Consider the following 18,923-nt stretch of genomic DNA (forward strand, 5'->3'; position numbering starts at 1 on the left):
ACAGGTAATCCCTTTTCCTGGAATTGAGACTGGTAGAATAGTTATTGAAGCGCATCAGAAATTCATCTTTTCCTTGCCAACCTGCCCTTATGAAGCACACACCCACAAACCAAACCCTATAAACAACAGAAACAGGCTTAAACAACCCCTCCCTCAAGGATGCAAGGATTGGCTTTTTCCTGCTTGGTAAGGGACCAACACTACAACTCCTCTCCAACAGCAACTACACAGAGCAACAGAGCCACAACAGTGCCAGCATCACCAAACAGTTTTGCCAAGCCCCAGGAGAAGGAATTCTTCCTCCTCATCTTCAAGAGCAAACATGTGCTTTGCCGTCTCTCCCACCACTGTCCTGCCCCTGCCTAGCTGAGCCAGCACAGCTCCAACTGAGCAACACAAAGGGTTTGGGAAACCCAAGTATTTGCTCCCAAGCCTTGTGTTGATGGCCATCTGCTCTCACACAGCTGGGAATCCCCTCAAGTCTTTTCTTCCCCCATGTGAAATATGGTACCTACACACTAAACGGGTAGGAATTAAAGTGCAGCCATCAGATCAACTTCCAATTACACCTTCTATTAAAGAGTGCAGTAAACAAAGCAGCAGGGCTCAGGAGCAGCACTGTGCCACAGCTCACAGCCTGGTGGGCTGCATCTTCCCACAGCAGGAGATAAGATGGGAGGTTGCAGACCTGCTTTCCCCACAGCTTACATTGAGCCAATAAAAGTCAGGGCCATCACTGCATTTTTCAGCTATGCTGTGACAAGACTGACAAGCACATCTCTGCAGCAGGCCATGATAAAGGTTAATCACAAGGGTACCCCCCCATCTTTGATAAATGAAGGCAGACCACTGAGCTTCTTCCCTTCCCCTGCAGGATCACAATTGAACTCTTATAAGAAACCTATTCTTAGCCTCTCTTCCAAAGGGCTAAACATACCCCTGAGGGTCCCCTCCTGAGAGCAGGGACATAGATTTGGCTAATTCCCTATTTGTCACAAAGCAACTCAAGTCCACCCCACAGCCACAGAATTCCTGTTCCCTGCAGAACAGGCTTCAGACCAGGATACAACCACACAGAGACAGGTACCCCTGTACCTCAGCCTCCTCCAAAGTAACTCAAAGCCACACTTTGTTGGGTTGTTTGATGCTTTTATTTATCACATGTAAAAACACTACTGTTTGTGTTTGCAGGTACCTCTTGCTGCACTGCAAGTCACACAGCTCCAAACACTGAAGATCAGACAGGCAGAGAAAGGAATTCAAGTGTTCATGCCCAGTCACAGGGTCATGATCCCAGCAGGTATTTGATACACAGAACCCCCAGGGACTGTTCTACAAAAGCAGTAGAGCCTTACAAGTGACAGATCAGAGTTGGTGGAAACACTAGGTGAAGGAAACATCTATGGGGTAAGAGGACCTGCAAACTGGTCTTTTTCCTTCCAGCTGCCCTTATCTTTCTCTAGCACAGGTAATTGTGATCTAAGTACATAACTAGTGCTCTAAACCAGAACGGGGGTCCACTGATCCACACTTAGTTGACACGAGGGTTCCTGAAGTTCCTTCCAGCAAAGCGGGCCTTGCTGCCAAGCTCCTCTTCAATTCTGATGGAAAGGGAAGAGAGTGCTGGGTGTCAGCAAGCAGTGCAGAACTCCCACATCAGCACAGCTGCTGGCCTCACACCAAATCACCTGGACTGCCTAACACAGGAGATATTCCCAGAGCCACAAGTCAGCTCCCACTAAGCCACTTAAGCTACACAAACATTTAATTGCACTGCTCAGGATCACCCAGCTTACATAGCTTCACCCAAACGTTTTACATGCTCACTCAAGGGATCTGCACCATGCAGAAAGGACATCTACTTATTATCACAGGATGCTTTGTATGATGTTCTCCATAGCGTGTCTGTTATGGACATTACCTACCCAACATAATATAGCCTACACTCAGTTCTGCAAGCACAGCATGTGCCCCAAAAAAGCACCTCCACCAGTTTATGTCCTTAAGCTGCAGTGTTTCCAAGATGCAGACGACTAAGCTGTGCCCTGAATGCATTAGTGGAACATCAATTCCATCAGGCTTCACTCCCTACCCTTCCCCCCTCCCCACATCTCACCTCAGCAGCTGGTTGTACTTGGCTAGACGCTCAGATCGGCAAGGGGCACCAGTTTTGATCTGAAAGGGAAATCAGGAAGTTAGACTAAGGCCACAACTACTGTTTAGAGAGCATAACCATAGGCTTTATTTCAAGCACCAAGCTTTAAGTATCTGTATACTTAAACAGGATAGGGCTTGGGAGCAATAAAGATTGCTCATTTGCTAACAGCTTGTTTCAGGAAGTAACAGTACATCCACTGGAGTTGACTAAGATTTTTCAGATGGGTGGTTAAAGGTGAGTTTATACAAGATAACACGTTCCCTGGTCACACTCCCACCATACAGGAACAGCAAATCTACAACACGAGCAAGCACAGACCTCAAAGAGCCCTCAAGTACTGGGGGAGAAAAGCAGGCCAGAGCTACAAGTCTACAGAATACAGACTTCAGGAGTTGCTTTGCTTTGTATTCTCAGTTTATTGACAGACTCAGTGCCCTGCTCCATTTGCAGCAGGGAAGCCATCATGAAGGCATTCTGCTTTTCTTGCTTTACTAAACCATCCTCAGTTCTCTGCATGTTAGCAGAGCATTAGCATAAGGTTCTTTGCTTTCTAGAACACATCCACTTTTTAATCTTAAATTTTGCCTGCCTTTGATTTCTCCCCACTTCCATTTTCAGCTTTGAATGGAAGCATACTCTGAGAGCATGGCTCCATCACCATATTATCTTATCAAGCAGAAAGGCAAAACACACATGTACAGATACCAACCTGACCAGTGCAGAGACCAACTACCAGGTCAGCAATGAAGGTATCTTCTGTTTCTCCAGAACGGTGACTCACCATCACACCCCAGCCGTTGGTCTGAGCAAGCTTACAGCTAGAAGAGATAAGACACAAAGCCTCATACCATGCCCGTTTGCTTGCAGCCTCTGTGGTAGCTGCACTCCCTGCTTGGCCGTGATAGAACTGCCCTTTGGTACGTGTCAGGGTTAGGATCATGCGACAACACAGTGACAAAGACCTGATTTTACACATGCTTAGACCCAGTAAAGTTTTTTATGTGCCTATATAAGTTCAGAACTGTGAAGGTACAAGTTTACTTGCCAGTATTTTCTAATACTTAGTAACTGTTCTCCCTTTACAGATGCCCACTCAGCACATTTCTAGCCTACTAGATCTGGTCTAGATGTTCATCTCTCTCAGTTAGAAAACCCTCCTCCCTGGCATGGCAAAGACGGGTGAGCTTACGCTTGCAGCGACTCTGTCACGGAGCCGATCTGGTTGACCTTAAGGAGGAGGCAGTTGCAGGCTTTCTCATCCACAGCCTTGGCAATACGCTTTGGATTGGTCACTGTCAGATCATCACCAACCACCTGGATGCCAACACTGCCAGTGAATTTTTTCCAGGCTCCCCAGTCATCCTGGTCAAATGGGTCTTCAATGGACACCACTGTAAAGACATACAAGGAGCTTTAATACAATACTCCCCTAAAAGGTCTTGTCTGAAAGCAGTGCTTCCAGAGTGCTGCAGCCAAGTACTACCCTCCTCAATGATTAGTCCTCAGACCCCTAAAACATTCTGCTCTTGAACCCTCTTACAAGAGAGGCTGCATCCTAACTCTTACCTTCAGCAATCAATCCCTGTTTGCCACTACTTCCATGCTTCTTATTGACAAAGAACTTACCAGGGTAGTTCTTGACAAAGCCCTTGTACAGGTCAGCCAGCTGGTCGGGAGAAATGTATCTGCTGGGGTCATCAGGGGATTTGAAGTCCAGGTCATACTTTCCATCGCGGTAGAACTCTGAAGCAGCCACATCCATGCCAATGACAACCTTATCGGTGTAGCCAGCCTTACCAATAGCAGTCTTCAGCAACTCCAGAGCTGAAACACAACAAGAAGTTTGAGCTCCCCCCAAGCATCTTGCCTCAAAAGCTACTCACTGATCAGCAAATGTACTTCCACTTGGCAAAGAACAGCCATTACCCATACAGACAGCCCAAAGACCACACAGAAAAGGCTCTTAAAAACCTCCCACTTCTGAACTGACTGGAACAAGGTATTACTTTAATACTGGTTTTGGCTCGTAATACCCTTGAGAGACCATTACAGGATTCAGAATCTCTTCAGGCAGGACTACATTTCAGCCCAGAAAGCTTAATACTAGATGACACTACGTGTTCCAAGCTTTGTGCATGTGGGTAGTAAGAAGTGATTGCAGTTTATTACCTTTTAGCTTCAGATCAGGTGTGGACCATAAAAGTGTTAAGCATTCAAGCCCTGTCTGACACTGGGATACATAGGCTGCCTCCACACAGGGTGCCCTCTCTTCACCTCTATATGTGATTCACTTGCACAACTATATGTACAAGAGGTTCTCTGGATACAACCCACTACACTACCCTGTTTGGCAGAGTCCAATCAAGGAAATTCAGCCTGGTCACAAGCAAGACTCTCCCAATCACCCCTGGCTCTAAGCCAAGCAGCTGGATCAGGATCAGACAGGCTATTTACAATAGAAAGCTCAGATCAAGCGTGCTTGATTTTCCTGTGTTGTGGGGCGGTTTTTTAACAAGATGTTAATGTACAAACTGCAAAAGCAGCTGTTGTCAGCAACACAATTTCTTTGGAGTGTAATGGCCATTTCAAGGTCATCTTCATTGATGTCTGCCAGGGTACAGACCTAGCAAGAGCTGCATGTGACTGGGATTCAGAAATGCCTTGATTTCTAGTACTGGCTCACTATCTGCCATGTTAGAAAAGGCAGTGCAGCTCAGAGGCTACATTCAACAATAATACAACTAGCAGCTTTAAAATAACAGAGTTCTAGTATTCTACTGGCTTACTAGCAGCTCCATTTCTGCAAGAGAGGCAGAAAATCAGCTCTTCTGGTACAGTTTTTTGCAGGAACAGGTATCTCCCTTTCCACAAGACAAACTGCCTCCCTCCCCCCACAGGTTTCTGAACAGAACTGTTTGGCTGTGGAAGCAGCAAAGGCCTCTGCTTCCCAGGCAAGTCTTCATACACTCCCACGTGTTACCAGGCATAGTTCAAACTGTTTTCCTCCTTTGTTAGGAGGAAAAAACTCCACTAAACATACACACTGCCTCCTGAGAAGTCTGCAGTGCATCAGATATTCCCAAACCATTTTTCAACTGGAAAGAGGCAAGAATCCCTTAAGCTGCTATAGAAATGAAACAGTAATGAGACATTCAAGTCAAAGCCATCCCATCAAGCTACATTAACGGAAGTCCAAGGGAATAGCTTTGTGGTACTACACTAGATCACACCAGTGCAAAACAAAACAAGTTGACAGCAGTAAGTCCTACAACCTACTGATCCTGCTCTCCATTCACAGTGGGTAGGTATGGTCCTCATTCTCTGGCTATCAGTTACACCTACTTCCACACTTAGCTCATTCTTACCTTCTTTATTTTCCAGGATGTTGGGGGCAAAACCACCCTCATCACCGACATTGGTTGCATCCTTGCCATACTTCTCCTTGATTACATTCTTCAGGTTGTGATAGACCTCTGCACCAATGCGCATTGCCTCCCTGAAAGTGTCAGCACCCACAGGGAGGATCATGAACTCCTGCATAGCCAGCTTGTTACCAGCATGGGAGCCACCATTGATCACATTGAAAGCCTTGGAGTAACCAAAAAGAAAAAGCAAGTTAGAATGTTTCAGGGTAAATTGGTAGCAGCATTTAAGACTCTTCATTCTCTAGAGAACCTGATCCAAGACGCCACGCAGCACTTGCTCAGGTCAAGCCTCTAGGGAGCCCTAGCAAGAGACTTACAGGAACTGGAAGAATGACTTCTGCATTTCCAGCCAGGTCAGCAATGTGACGGTACAAGGGGACACCCTTCTCAGCAGCACCAGCTTTGCATACAGCCAGAGATACACCCAAGATGGCATTGGCACCAAATTTGGCTGAAACAGGAAAAAATTGTTTACAAAAACACTGTCTTCATAAAGAGACTCAGAAATACCAGCACCACAGTCCTGGTTATGCAAGTGCACAGCACATGCTGTACCAATTGTTTCTGACAAGCCAGAAATCTATGTATCAGTCTTATTTGTTCACACCTCACTGCAGCACAAAGCCCACTTACATTTGTTCTCTGATCCATCCATTTCCAGCATCAGTTTGTCAATCTTTTCTTGCTCCACAACATTGACATTCTGCAGAGAAAAGCAAACAAAGCACTGCTTGACAGCAAACATAGCTCCACAAACTCTCACCTACGCACTGCTTTTTTATTTCCCTGGCAGGCACCAAAACTTGCTTAAGGGCAACTACCAACAGCTGAAAAGACTAATTTTCATCATTAAACAGCAGCATCTTCTGGTCACTTCCAGCGGACTAAGGCTGACACACAAGAAACTTGTTTTGTTCTCCACATTCAGAGCTATAAGGCTATCATGTCCCTTTGACTTCCTGACATTTACACTGCTATCTGCCTGGCACAGGATAGGAGAAAGCTCCAGTTTATGCCTCCTGCCCCTTTCACACAAGCTCAAAGATGATCAGCTTGCTCAAAACATACACCTATTTGTAGCTTACTAGTTAATGTTTGGAGTTCTCACTAAGAACATACAATCACTTCATGCGTTACCACTTAGTTTTGCACCCCCTTTTCTAGTTAGGGCTCGGTGCCCATGAAGTGCACAGCAATGTCACTCAAGCAGGCTTTACTAAGATCCCCTCAAATTCCCTTCCACATTAGCCAGCTTGGATAAAACTCAGTCCCTTCCCATCATTCAGCCAGCCTTTTAAGCATAAATTATCTTAACTGCACACCAGTAAAGTTCACAGATGCTCAAGTATTTCTGCACACTACAACACTAGGCTGCTAGAGACTGTTCTCATTGTTAGATATGCAGTCATCAAGTAAAGCAACTGCTGCCAAAAGGTCACTTTGTTCACATGCGTTCCAATACACAGCTAACACCCCCCACAGGCAATGCAGCTACTGCAACTGTCTCAAGAGACAACCCATCAGTTAGGACACACTGAACTGGCATTAGCAGATGTTAGCAGACAACACATTGCTCCTACCTTGCTAACCAGTGCAGGTGCAATTGTTTTATTGACGTGCTCAACAGCTTTTGAGACACCTGTAAGGAACAAGCAAATTGGGACACTGGTCAACCACACTGGTTATGTAGGCATTAGTAAGGGATCTCGGTTACAAAAAACATCAAGGAGATCATCTCATGCTCTTCAAACCCCAATCCAACCTCAGCTTACAGCCAAATGTGAACACTTCCAGAGGTCATCTTGATTGAATCAGAAGTTGCATGAAGTAAGCATCACCTAGGAATGCCTGCTGCAAAGTTAGTTTGCAAGACCATGCCCTGGAGAAATTCATCCAAGTGACAAGGCTGCACTGAGAGCACATCCATTACCTGTGTACATAATGCTATCCCCAGGAACTCGTTAACATATTTAACAGCTCTGGATACACCTGACAGAAGCAAAATGGACAAAGACATCAAGGAAGAGATGAAGACCCACAGCCAAGAACAAAGGCAGTCATGGAAGAAAGAAAAGGACACAAATAGGTAACAGACCTTTAAGTCATCAAGTGTCTGATATTGAACAGCAGACTACAAACAAGAGGATTCAAACGGTAGAGGAAACTGTGCATCAGTCAGCGAGGCTGCATTTGGTCTTTCCACCCAGGTTTCCATCCTATTGCGGACTCAAACCTCAAGTGGCTAAATGACAGCATTTGAAAAGGTTTTAGGACAGGCTGCTCCTATCCATGCATGGAATGGATGAGTAAGGGGAAAGAAAAAAATTTGCTTCAGAACTTAAGCATGCAGCAGCTCAGGCATTTCACTATCTGCGATTCTATAACACTGCTAAAGCATCAGCTTAGCACATTTTACACTCGATATGATGCTGAAGGACACTGTTACTGTACCTGTATGGAGGCATAAAAATCATGTGCCCTAGCTTCAGGCAGAGAATAAAGCATGAACACAGCACCATCCTTTTAATCATGTGGACCCACCATTGTGCAAACCAGCAGTTCCAGCATGAACTTGCTTCTTTCCCATAAGCAGAGGCCATCATTAGCCAGTTACCAATATCAGCCTAAGGAGTACTAGCATCCCTGGACACTGTTTGAAGACCCCTAAAGACCTCAGCTTCAGAACCTGTGAATGCTCATTAAGTGCACCCTGAACCACATTAACTGCCTTTTAAGTGGTCTAAGGCTGGATATTTCTGTTATAAAAGCCCTACCAGCTATCTGCAACTCATCTCATTTGGTGATTTTCTTTTTTTGTAACTCATGTTATTCCCCAGCTGACAAAAGCTTCCAGCTGTGATAGCCTGCTGTGGAAGCTCAAGCTGCTGTCTAGTTAAGTGCCATCAAGAACTGTCTGTAGGATCAGATTTAACAGGTCTAAGTGCCCACACATTTAACACACTGAGGTAAGTACGCATTTACTCTTCTCAAAGAAAAGTGCCCGAGGTAAACAGCATAAGCTCTTCGGCTCTTTGGGATATTCAGTCATCTAGGAGTTTATTCTGTGTTCAAGTAATAACAAATCTGAATCTTCTCAGACAACACTCTCCAAGTTTGATTCAGGAGTTACCTACTCTAACCAGCCTTTCTGAATGGGCACAAAACATTGCAGCTTCCTTTCACCTGACTGGCAGAAAAGTTTGAAGACAACTAATCTATATACTTAGAAGGTATCACCAATGCTTTTACAGCAGCAAGCTAAAAAGGAGTCCTGACTGTCTGAGCTCTCAGAATAATCGTAAGAATTACTATTAGGATGTTTGTTAGGTAATGCCATCTTTCATGTATGTATTCTGTTTTCCCATACTTGTTCCCAAGCCAGTCAGGTGACTGCTGTGCTTAGTTTCCCTTCAAGACATACAGCAAGTCCCTAGACAACTAAAATAATATGCCACTAACACAAACTTCAGTATCCTGGCTACCTGTAATAACAGATAAAAAGATAAGGTGGCTTTAGCTATTGTGCAATCTGAAACAATAGTATCTTCCATGATGATCAGTGTGAAGCTGCACATTAGCTGTGGTCGGCAGTTGGCATAAGCCTCAGGTTCAGGATTTAACCTGCTTCTAAGGAGTCTGTGGTGCCAGAACAGATACATTTAAGAGTTCTTTGAAAATTTGGTCCGTGAAGAATTCTTGTGACTAGCTGCAGCATCACCAAGCCTTTCGGAGCAGTTCGTTCAGATGCTCTTACAACACACTACTAACACTATACTCTGACATGCACCAACAGGCAGGGCAACAGAAGTGGCATAACAAAGTCCATTTGGGCATACCATAATAGAGACGCTATCACCTAGCTGGCACGCCTGAGCTCCATGTACCCACCTGCAGAAGTACACTTATCTCCATCATTCACTCTCTACATGGTACCTTGGGAAACCCAGAAGCCTGTGCGTTACCTAGGCCCCAGCCACACAGCCTACATGTGGTATGCACTGTGTGCATCTTACTGTTAAATCTCCATAGCTTTTGCTTAATTGCCATGCCTTGTACAGAACATGGACAGCAGCGAGGGAGCCCATGTGACCGCTGCTCCAATCTGGCATAAACACATGCAGTAACACAGCCATTGTAACAGGCCAAGCTGGGTACCAAAACTCAGGTTTACCTTTTCCTAGGTAGCGTGTCTTGTCATTGTCACGAAGCTCCAGAGCTTCATAGATTCCAGTTGAGGCACCACTGGGAACAGCAGCTCTGAACATACCTGTTTCCAACAGGGAAAAGAACTGTCTTAGCATGTTCAAACCCACAAAATATTCTCCACCCTAGCACCATCCCAACCTACCACACACTGCCACCGCTGGAGATGGGGGAGGTCATCTCTGCTCACTTAATATCCACCCTGAGAACTCTGTGGTTCTCTATAGCACCACCAATTCAACAGTGTCTCCCTCACTGATCAACAGCAAGTTGACTCATTCTCCAATGTGCATTTCAAGTGTGTAAGTTCAGAAAGTCACCTATTTCCCTTCCAAAACCATGGTTTTATTACCGAATCCTCCTTTGAGCTCAGTCTGGCAGGCAAGCTCTTGAATTCTTCTAAGATATAGCATAAAAGAGACAATTATGAGGCCTATATTGTTAATATGACCTCTGAGCTCTTCCAACAACAGTACAGCCACCCAGACAGCGATCCCTCCAGCCAAGGATGCTGAACTTTGAGCAAATCAGTTCACTGGAGTCTGTTCTGCCTGTGGTTCAAGATGCCAGCTTCAGCCTCTAGTCTCTCCCTTATCCCACTACAGCAAAGAGCTTAGTAGGGTCAATCTCATTAAATGACTGCATTAATCTTTTGAGGCAGAAAGATCAGCTATTTAGTTCATGTATTACAGCTATTGTGTTTGCTCATTCCACCAAACCACACTGGTATGTGTTTGCACAATGCCTTTGTCAGATCCTATCGGATGTGGGATGCACAACTAGCAAACCAAGGGAAAGTCCTGCAATAATTAAAAATACAAGATGTTAGATGTGAAAACCCAATTAGACAAGATGTTTAGTCATGCCTGAGCACTCACACAGAGAAGAAACCATTACCCAAGATTCAATTCTGCAGCAGAAGACTGTTTCAGTACACAAAGTGACTACTAGACAAATTAAGAATTAAATTTCAAGTGCAGTCAGAGTTTAGGGAGCATTGAAAACTAAGACCGGGCCATTAGCAGCTGCTTACAGACACAAAGGCCGTTTAACTCCAAGTTTGCAAGTGCTATCACAGTTTTTGCTCAGGACAAGGGGAGAAAGGCAGTTTTGGATTAACACTTGCACTGTAAGAAGTGGCACAGTAAGCAACACTGTTGTCCAGGCCAGTATCCGGAGCTCAGCAAATTCATGCCAGTAGAGTGAGGTCCAGGTTTTTCCTTCAAGTTCCATTGCAAGCTCAGCAACAAGTTATACATATGGAAGAAAAAGCAAGCACAATTTCACTGCTTTAACAGGACAGCTTGTAATGCTTTTAACTGCCTCTTCAGTTCTGCCAGATAAACAGAAGAAACAAACATCTGCAATGACTCACCTTTCTTGGTAAAGAGGTCTACCTCAACAGTGGGATTCCCACGGGAGTCTAAGATTTCACGGGCATGGATCTTGAGAATGGACATCTTTAACACCTGAAAAGAAGAGTTCAGCATTTATTACTAATAGTTTGGGTGGGAAGGAACCTTCAAAGATCATTTAGTTCAATCACCCTGCCACAGGGGGGTTGAACATCTTTCACTTGATCAAGATGCTCAAAGTACCGTCCAACATGACAACACTTCCAATGATGAGGTATTCACCACTTCTTTGGGCAAACCTCTTGAAGTATCTCATCACCCTTATCATAAAAAAAATTTCTTCCTTATATCCAAACTAAATCCAGATACCACCAACTCCAGTTCCTGGGAGGACTGTTTGGATGGAGACATCATCACAGGTAAGCTGTATGGCTTCTGTTTGGGTTTCAGCCACAGCCTTGCAGTTGCAGTGGGTAGACACCATGTTCTTTCAGCAGGCAACTGTCTCCATATAGTTCTTAAAAATAACCCACTAATAAAATGGTAATTCTTTTGAAAGATGTTATCTTCAAATTCCCTGCAGACCTCAAATTTCTGGGGAGGCTGGCACAGCCACCAGCTGACTTGAGGCAATAGGTTGCAGCCTAAGCCTGAGCAGAGCAGGCAGCAGCCAAATCACTAACACACCCTTCCCACCAGAACTGCCATGGAACCTGCTGATGTTGCTCCCAACAGACTGCACTCCCTGCTCCCACACCCTGGCTGCTGGTGCTCCTGGGAGGCTGGTTCTGTGTGGCCTCTGGCAGCTTGAACCACCACAGGTACAGCCAGTACCACCCAGCACTCCATCACAAGACCTGCTGCCTGGTCCCTCTCCCATACAGCCAAAGGGTGCCAGCAACACAGAACCCCCACCCACCCACCCAAAAGAGACCTCAAGCCTTGCACTGCCCTCAGCATGCAGCAAAGGCTGCTGCTAGCATTGGCTTAACATCATTTATACCCTGTATTAACATCTGCAGTCATGAGACCAGTTCAAAAACATCCCTTTACACTACTTCAACTGGGAAAACCTATAATACTTAGCAAGAGTTGAGTCATTTCTTGAGAAGGCAGAAATTTTAACGTAGGTGGGAAGAACAGTCTAAAACCAGAAGCCTTGTTTCCAGAGATACCTAAAGGAATGTCACCTTACCATGTAAGAGCAGCCAAGCAATCCCAGTACAGGAAATCTCTGCTACCAGATAGAATTCTTTTTGATAAAAGGCTAAAGTGCAACAGTGCTTAGTATGCACAGCAGCTGTTCAGAGCCAAATGTAACCTATCCCAAAATAGAAACAGCCAGCCAGTGCTCTAATTAAGAACTTGCATTAATAGTTATACCTTATCTGGAGTATTTACAGGAATAGCTCTTCCTCTGTGGTGATTTTTCTTCCTTTGAATACTTTTTCACCCCCTTCTCATATCTATACACTTTTCCTTAAAGAAAAAAGGCAATAAGGAACTCCTTATGTAAGCCCAGCTACATTTTAAAAACCAAGTCATACACACGCCTGCAAGCTACCGACTGGCACCAAACCCAGCTCATCTGCAGAAAAGAAAGCTCAGACTCAGAAGCAGAACTATCTGGAAGCTGGCTCTTTGGCAAGCCACCGTGGGTGGTTACCCTGTTTACAGAAATGGTCATGAATCCCTCTGCAGTTAGAGCAAAGTTAAAAAAACTGGACCTTGGAAACAGTGCTGCTTGTACTGAGTGTGTCTGTGTGGGGGTTACCTTCATACACTTACACTTCCTCCACTGGAAAACCCACACCCCATGTTAAAAACATGGGTCACCATTTGGTTTGTCACCGTGGCTTTAAAGTGCCCTTTCCAGTTGTCCTGCCTCTGAGCAGCATGTCGTATAAGACAGATTTTGAGAGACTTGCTGCCTGCTCCACAGCAAAGCCCACACATTGACAGATGATATGACTAATGCAAGCAGCAACACAACTTGGTTCAAGCTTGCCTTCGTGCTGCCACTATGAAACTTGGATCAGTAAATACCAAGCTAGAAATAAATCCCTGCAACTCTCCAGTTATCAGTCCCGTCCATGCTAACACTTATCTCTCTGCACATGCACTGAGCAGTGGCTAATAGGAAGAATCCCCATTTATCTGAAAAGGGGTTTTGGAGCTGATTAGGCTGGCACTTGCTATGCCTTACTTTCATTTTCAGAACTATGGCTTTGCAACAAAACAATAGGTGTCTGATTCTTTGAACAGCCAGCTAGCTCACAGTAAGTAAGCAATTTAAGAACTGTCTACTGACCTTCACAAAGGTGGCACTTGAGGAATACACCCTGTAAGAGCTTCCACTGGTAAGTCTGCCAGGTCCGACATTACTCAAGCACCCTTGACAAGTGACCTCTCCAGCAGTCCCTCCCTTTTCCTTAGGAGGAGGCATTTCACAGCACTGCAGTGTTTCAGAAATTCTTCACACCTTCCCCCCCCCCTTCCTTTGGCTCACCTTCCCAACCCCCTCACATGTTCAAGAAACAGCATTCCCCCAAGCTATTCCTGGGTAAAAACCTGATGCTGTTTACCTCATCAGAAGCCGAATGTTACACATTCTGCCTCAATCAATTCAGTCAAATCTAGAAAGTAAGGGTTAGCACAGGTCTAGCTGTGGAAATGCTAACAGAACACAAGAAAGCTCATCAGTAGCACTCCAGACCTTTGTACTCAGTGATGGAGCTAGCCAAACATGCAAATACCAGAGCGATATTTAATGTACACATTGCCTTAAACCTTGTTTTGCACTGTAATCTGCTGGCAAGGTCAGTGTCTCCCTTCATGGAGGAACCATGCACACATACTAGCTTTCTTGGCCTCCACAGGAGCACACACTATTACCTACTTCAAGGCCCAGCTACAGACCACTGCCAGTTCTGAGTAGAAGCCTCACTATTAAAAGAAGTCCAAATACTAGAAAGGGGGGTGGAACAGATGACTCTCCAGAGGCCCCTTCCAACCCTAACGATTCTGTGATATATTCTGTGATATGACCACTTACTCTGTATCTGAAACTGTGTTCTCTACAGGGAATACAGTATTCTAATAAAAATGCAGACTACTCCAACTTAAAAGTACTTGGACAGCATGGACCAACCAGGCCACCTTCCAACCCTACTCCTTTTCATTCCACATGGTATTAATTCATCTCCATGATCTGCAACATGATGCAGTGTATTTTAAGTAATGCCTGGCAGGGAGTAAGGCACAGACATGTTGAACTACTTCGTTATTTAAGAAAATGGAGGCCTGAACCTGCACTGCCTCAGTCTGTGGGTTTGGATGACAAACTCCACTACTTCCTGGCAGACTGAGAAAGTCACAGCCCTGCCCTGTGACTCAGCAGGCATGTAACGGACCCAGAGAGAGACCCAAGAGCCTTGCCAGTAGCCGCACACGAGGCAAATCAGTGAAGAGGTTTTTTCCACACTGTAATATCCAGAGATGCACACTAAGTGGCCATGTGCTACTCTCCATAACTGCTGCCCTGAGATAACCAGCACTTAATCAAAGCCATTGGGAGGCCTAAGGTACACAGATTTCACAGAATGCTTTGGGCTGGAAGGGACCTTTCAAACACCATCCAGTTCCAGCCACTCTACCACGGGCAGGGACACCTCTCCACTACACCAGATGGCTTCAAACCCCATCCAACCTGCTCGGAACACTTCCAGGGATAGAGAATCCATCTGAGTGCTGACATCAAACGTTAAAATATTTGAGATGTGAAGCTGAAGGACATCCACTGCAACTAAAGAGGGGAAAGTCCAAATCACGACACACAATCCGAAAGCAACTGTTAATGATTAAGATATGAGAATTAAACACTGCTTTTGAGAAGCTCTGACCCACCATATACCCGAGAAGGTTTTAACCCCTCTGCCCACGCTGACAGGACTTAGGCGGGGTTAGGCCTCCCCCACGCGATGCGGCTGCAGTGCCGTGTTGCTGGAAGTACACGCAGCGGCCCGCGCTCCCTCACAGACCGCCCAGGCCCGGCCGGGTTCACAGGCAGAGCCCGCGCGGACCCATCTCAATGCGGCGGTAGCGGCTCCGGAGCCCGACGAGGGGCAACTGCGGCCGCCCAGGACCCCGCGGTTAACTGCGGAAGGACCGGGCCGCGGAGGCCCGCACAGCCACGAGGCCGCAAGGCCCTGCCCCGGCCGGCATCACTCACCTTCGGCCCAGCAGCCCCACTACAGCAGCACCGACCGCTCCGCGCCTCACCTCACACTGGGACCGAGCGGCTGCGCGGACGCCAGGCTATACCCACCCCGCGCACATCTCCCGCCCCTCCTCCAGCCCTCCATTGGTCGGCTCTGCCCCTCGCCGCTCTTCCATTGGCCAGCCCGGCCTCTCTCCGCTCTTCTATTGGCTACCTCCTCCTCGCGCCAGAGGCGGGCTCGGGTGCGTGCGCTACGTGCCGCGGCGGCCCGCTCGGTTCCGCCGTTCGCCTCGTGGAAAATCCCAATACGGAGGGGGCGGGGCCTCCCCCCCACCACGGCGCAAGCGCGCTGGGCTGCAGATGGCGGGCGTGATGAGGGCTCCGCTGTGAGGGGTTCGGCCTCGTCTATGGCAGGGCCGTGAACCGGCGACAAACCCGGTCCCCGGCGGCATCCACCGGGTGCTGGATGCTGCCTGCACGTACAGTGAGCCGTGTCCTCTGTGCGGGGGACATCGGGGGGGGACATTGTGCGGGGGGACATTGGGCACATGGGGACATTGACTGGGTGACAGCCCCCCCCCCCACATGCACTTATGAGGGGAGGGGGGGCTGTAACGTATTTATTGTCATTAAACTGGAAGCTGCGTTGCTGGAATGCCAGGTACAGCCAGGCTTCTGTGTGAGGTGAGTGTAGGAACAGTGGCCAAAAAGAGTAAGAAGGGGGCGTGCTGACAGGAGGAAGGCTTGTTAGTACTAGAAAAGGTTAATTAAGAACACAGTAAAGGTTTACTCTGGTTTTTAAGTGTATAACTCTTAACTGGCTGCCCCATCCTTGGTAGGGTTGGACACAGGGGCTTGAAGCAAGTGTGCCCCAAGACATGCTCAAAGGCCGTGTTGTGACCAAGAGCCAGTGGAGCAGAACAGAGCTCAACACCAGGCCACAGAATGAAAGACTTTGCCAAAATGAAGTGACTCATGCCCCAGTGTTGAAAAAAACCCGTCGGACTATTCATTGATAATTATTTAGTCTGCTGCATAATGGTGAAGTATGAACCATGCACCACTGAATGAACCGGGCGCAGTGGGCAAAGCCTCCATCTCTGGAAAGTAATACTCAACTCTCTATGGACTCAGTGGTAACCACGTGTGATGGTGTTTAATAAGAACATGAGTGGTTCCCTGCTGTGGCGGTGCAGAGGGATCCTCTTACTGCTTATTTATCCGTTTGCCCCCAGTAGCTGCCCCCTGTGACCAGCTTGGCGAGCACTGCACCACCTCCCATAAGCATGATTTCTTCCAGGACTTCTTAACCAGGGGATGGTCTGACATTGCATTGTGGAAGGGAGGCTGCAGTGAGAGGAATCCCATTGACAGGTCCCAAGATTTGAACAAGGCCATAGGCTGACTTGGGACAGGCATGGTCTTGTTCCTTTTCACCTTCCCATGTCCTCAGCCTTCATTCTTGGATGTGATTGCTGCTGTTGAAGGCAGAGCACCATTCCCAGCAGTGATACTGTTAGCAAGAACGAAAACCATGGGTGTTATCAGCACTGTTCCCAGACTAAAGTCAAAAACACAGCACTGCAGCAGCTACTGAGAAAAATCCCTACTACTGCTGAATGCAGGACAGAAGCCATGACCAGGGACCAGTGCTTTGCCTTGCTGGGACACTGCAGCACCCAGACCCATGCATGTCATCCCATGGGGACTCCCAATTCCCCTGGGTTTGCTTCCTTCCATTCCACTGACACTGATGGGGGCCTGACTCTGTGGTATTTAAAGTACATAACATCAAACCATGGAGTTCCCCAAGCCTGGAGTTGGGGTCCAGGGGCTCCAGGGATCTGTCAGGGCCCCCTTTTCCACTGCACTGTGCAAAACCATGTTGTTGCTTGCAAAGTCAGTAATACTTGTGCTTGCTCATGAACGGCCTCACCCTTCCAGCCTATGACTGATTGTTTCTTCCGGGCACATTTTTCTTCCCTTCATGAGAACATCCCCCCAGGGCAAGCTTTAAGCCTTAATAAAAAGCAAAGGAAATCAGTTGAACTGACTCCTTCCCTTAAGCATGCCATGTGGACACAACACCCCGCCAGGCCCCCCTCCGTGGATCCTAGCAAGGAGACACCATGTGAAACCCAAGCTGCTTTGTGACAGTGAGGTATGGCCCACATGCCTACGGCGTTTTTTGGTGCTCTTTCTGCCTTGCTGAGTGTGCAGATTCGTGTGGGCTGCAGGGCCATGAATCAGGTTGAAATGCAGCTGGGCTGCACACAGCTGAGAGAAAAAATACTGGTCACAAAAAGCCCTTGTAATTTAACTGTCACCTTATAGGTAGATAATTCCTTGCGGTGCCAACCTCCCCACAGCTGCATGTTATACCCTCTATAGATGTGTCTTTGGCAGTAGTTCCTGACTTATCCTGGAGCCTTACCCTTACTGGTGCAAATGAATGAGAAGGGAGCATTCCCTGCCAAAACATGCTCCTGAGCAATCGGTAGAAATAATACAACTGGATTTTTATGCTGGACAACTGCTGGATTAGAGATGCTCCACCATTTTTGCCTTCATAAAATTGCTGTGCATGAAAAAATCACATAGAGGTGTTGAGTCTTATAAATAGCTAGGGAAGGTGGAGCACAAGAAAGTCTAAAGCTGAGGGAAATTCAACATTGTAGTAGTTGAGCAAAAGGCTGATGGTGAAGTATGGTAGGGTGCTCTTTGGGAACAGAAGACGTTCTGAAAGGTCAGAACTTGCTGGCAGGCAGAAGTGGAGTGTAAAGCAAACCCTCTGGCCTGGGCAGCTGAGCACTGGGCTTCTTGCAGCTCTATGTTTCTGTTCAACCAAACCAAAGCTGTGAGAAAGGACTGGCTGTAGAACACCAGCCTAAGCTCTTCCACTGGTCCCTCGCTGAGGCTCGTCTTTCCTTGTGACCACACGTATCTTCTGCTGTGTGCTGAGAACCTGCATCCTCCCCCTCCAGTTGCACGGCCCCCATTCCTGGCAGGCAGGACTCACGTGGGGTTCTGGCCACAGATGCTGTGCCAAGAGCTGTGTCCGCTCCACTGAGTCGTGTGTCTGCAAGAGAAGGCACAGCTGAAGACACTGGCACTGCAGTAGCTAGAGGCAGCATTGATCAGGCATCCATGAGCAGAACCCTGGCACTGTTCAGGTGTTGGCATAATATTTCCTGGATCAGCAGATTTAAAGTTGCGCTGTAAAATACATGTTAATATGAAATGAAAATGCCACTGCTCAGTCATGTATCCTGCCTGGTTTTTCTTTTTCTTCAAAATTGAGCATCCCTAAGGCTACAAGATATGGAGCCAGCACGAGTTTCTGTGGGAATTCAGGCTTGTTACCAGCTAATCAAATACTCAGTCCACTCTCTTAAAATATTTCTTTCATGGTATTGGAGGGGGATGTACGCCTAATGGGATGGACACTGGGAACAGAGAGTTTAAGGAAACATAAAGCCACTGTAACTACTAATCCAGTTTGACAGCCCACACAAGTACACTAACACGTTGGTATAACATGCTGATGGAGCAGATGGAGAAGA

The 18,923-nt window shown here is 46.8% G+C and overlaps 1 protein-coding gene across 1 annotated transcript; it reads right to left on the bottom strand.

The window, feature by feature from the left end:
- Positions 1–1,128: 1,128 nt before the first annotated feature.
- ENO1 (enolase 1) lies at positions 1,129–15,508 on the bottom strand. The gene is made up of 12 exons (XM_062604191.1): positions 15,373–15,508; positions 11,162–11,255; positions 9,755–9,850; positions 7,164–7,222; positions 6,217–6,286; positions 5,901–6,034; positions 5,524–5,746; positions 3,785–3,982; positions 3,348–3,549; positions 2,868–2,976; positions 2,117–2,175; positions 1,129–1,601 (listed from the first exon to the last, which is right to left on the bottom strand). Exons 2-12 carry the CDS (start codon positions 11,244–11,246, stop codon positions 1,532–1,534), a joined length of 1,305 nt encoding a protein of 434 aa, XP_062460175.1. The 5' UTR covers positions 11,247–11,255; positions 15,373–15,508; the 3' UTR covers positions 1,129–1,531.
- Between the last annotated feature and the right edge of the window lie 3,415 nt (positions 15,509–18,923).

The sequence above is a fragment of the Pezoporus occidentalis genome, unplaced genomic scaffold (assembly GCF_034315485.1).
Source record: "Pezoporus occidentalis ecotype Australia unplaced genomic scaffold, CSIRO_AGI_Poc_V1 ctg119, whole genome shotgun sequence".
NCBI classification, from domain to species: Eukaryota; Metazoa; Chordata; class Aves; order Psittaciformes; family Psittacidae; genus Pezoporus; species Pezoporus occidentalis.

What these genes read in the sequence shown, in the direction of transcription:
- ENO1 (XM_062604191.1), bottom strand. Translation starts at nt 11,246, where the DNA reads ATGTCCATTCTCAAGATCCATGCCCGTGAAATCTTAGACTCCCGTGGG. An exon ending in GACACGCTACCTAGGAAAAG is followed by an intron (nt 7,223 to 9,754) that starts GTAAACCTGAGT and finishes TGTTCCTTACAG; the next exon opens with GTGTCTCAAAAGCTGTTGAG. An exon ending in GGATGGATCAGAGAACAAAT is followed by an intron (nt 6,035 to 6,216) that starts GTAAGTGGGCTT and finishes TTCCTGTTTCAG; the next exon opens with CCAAATTTGGTGCCAATGCC.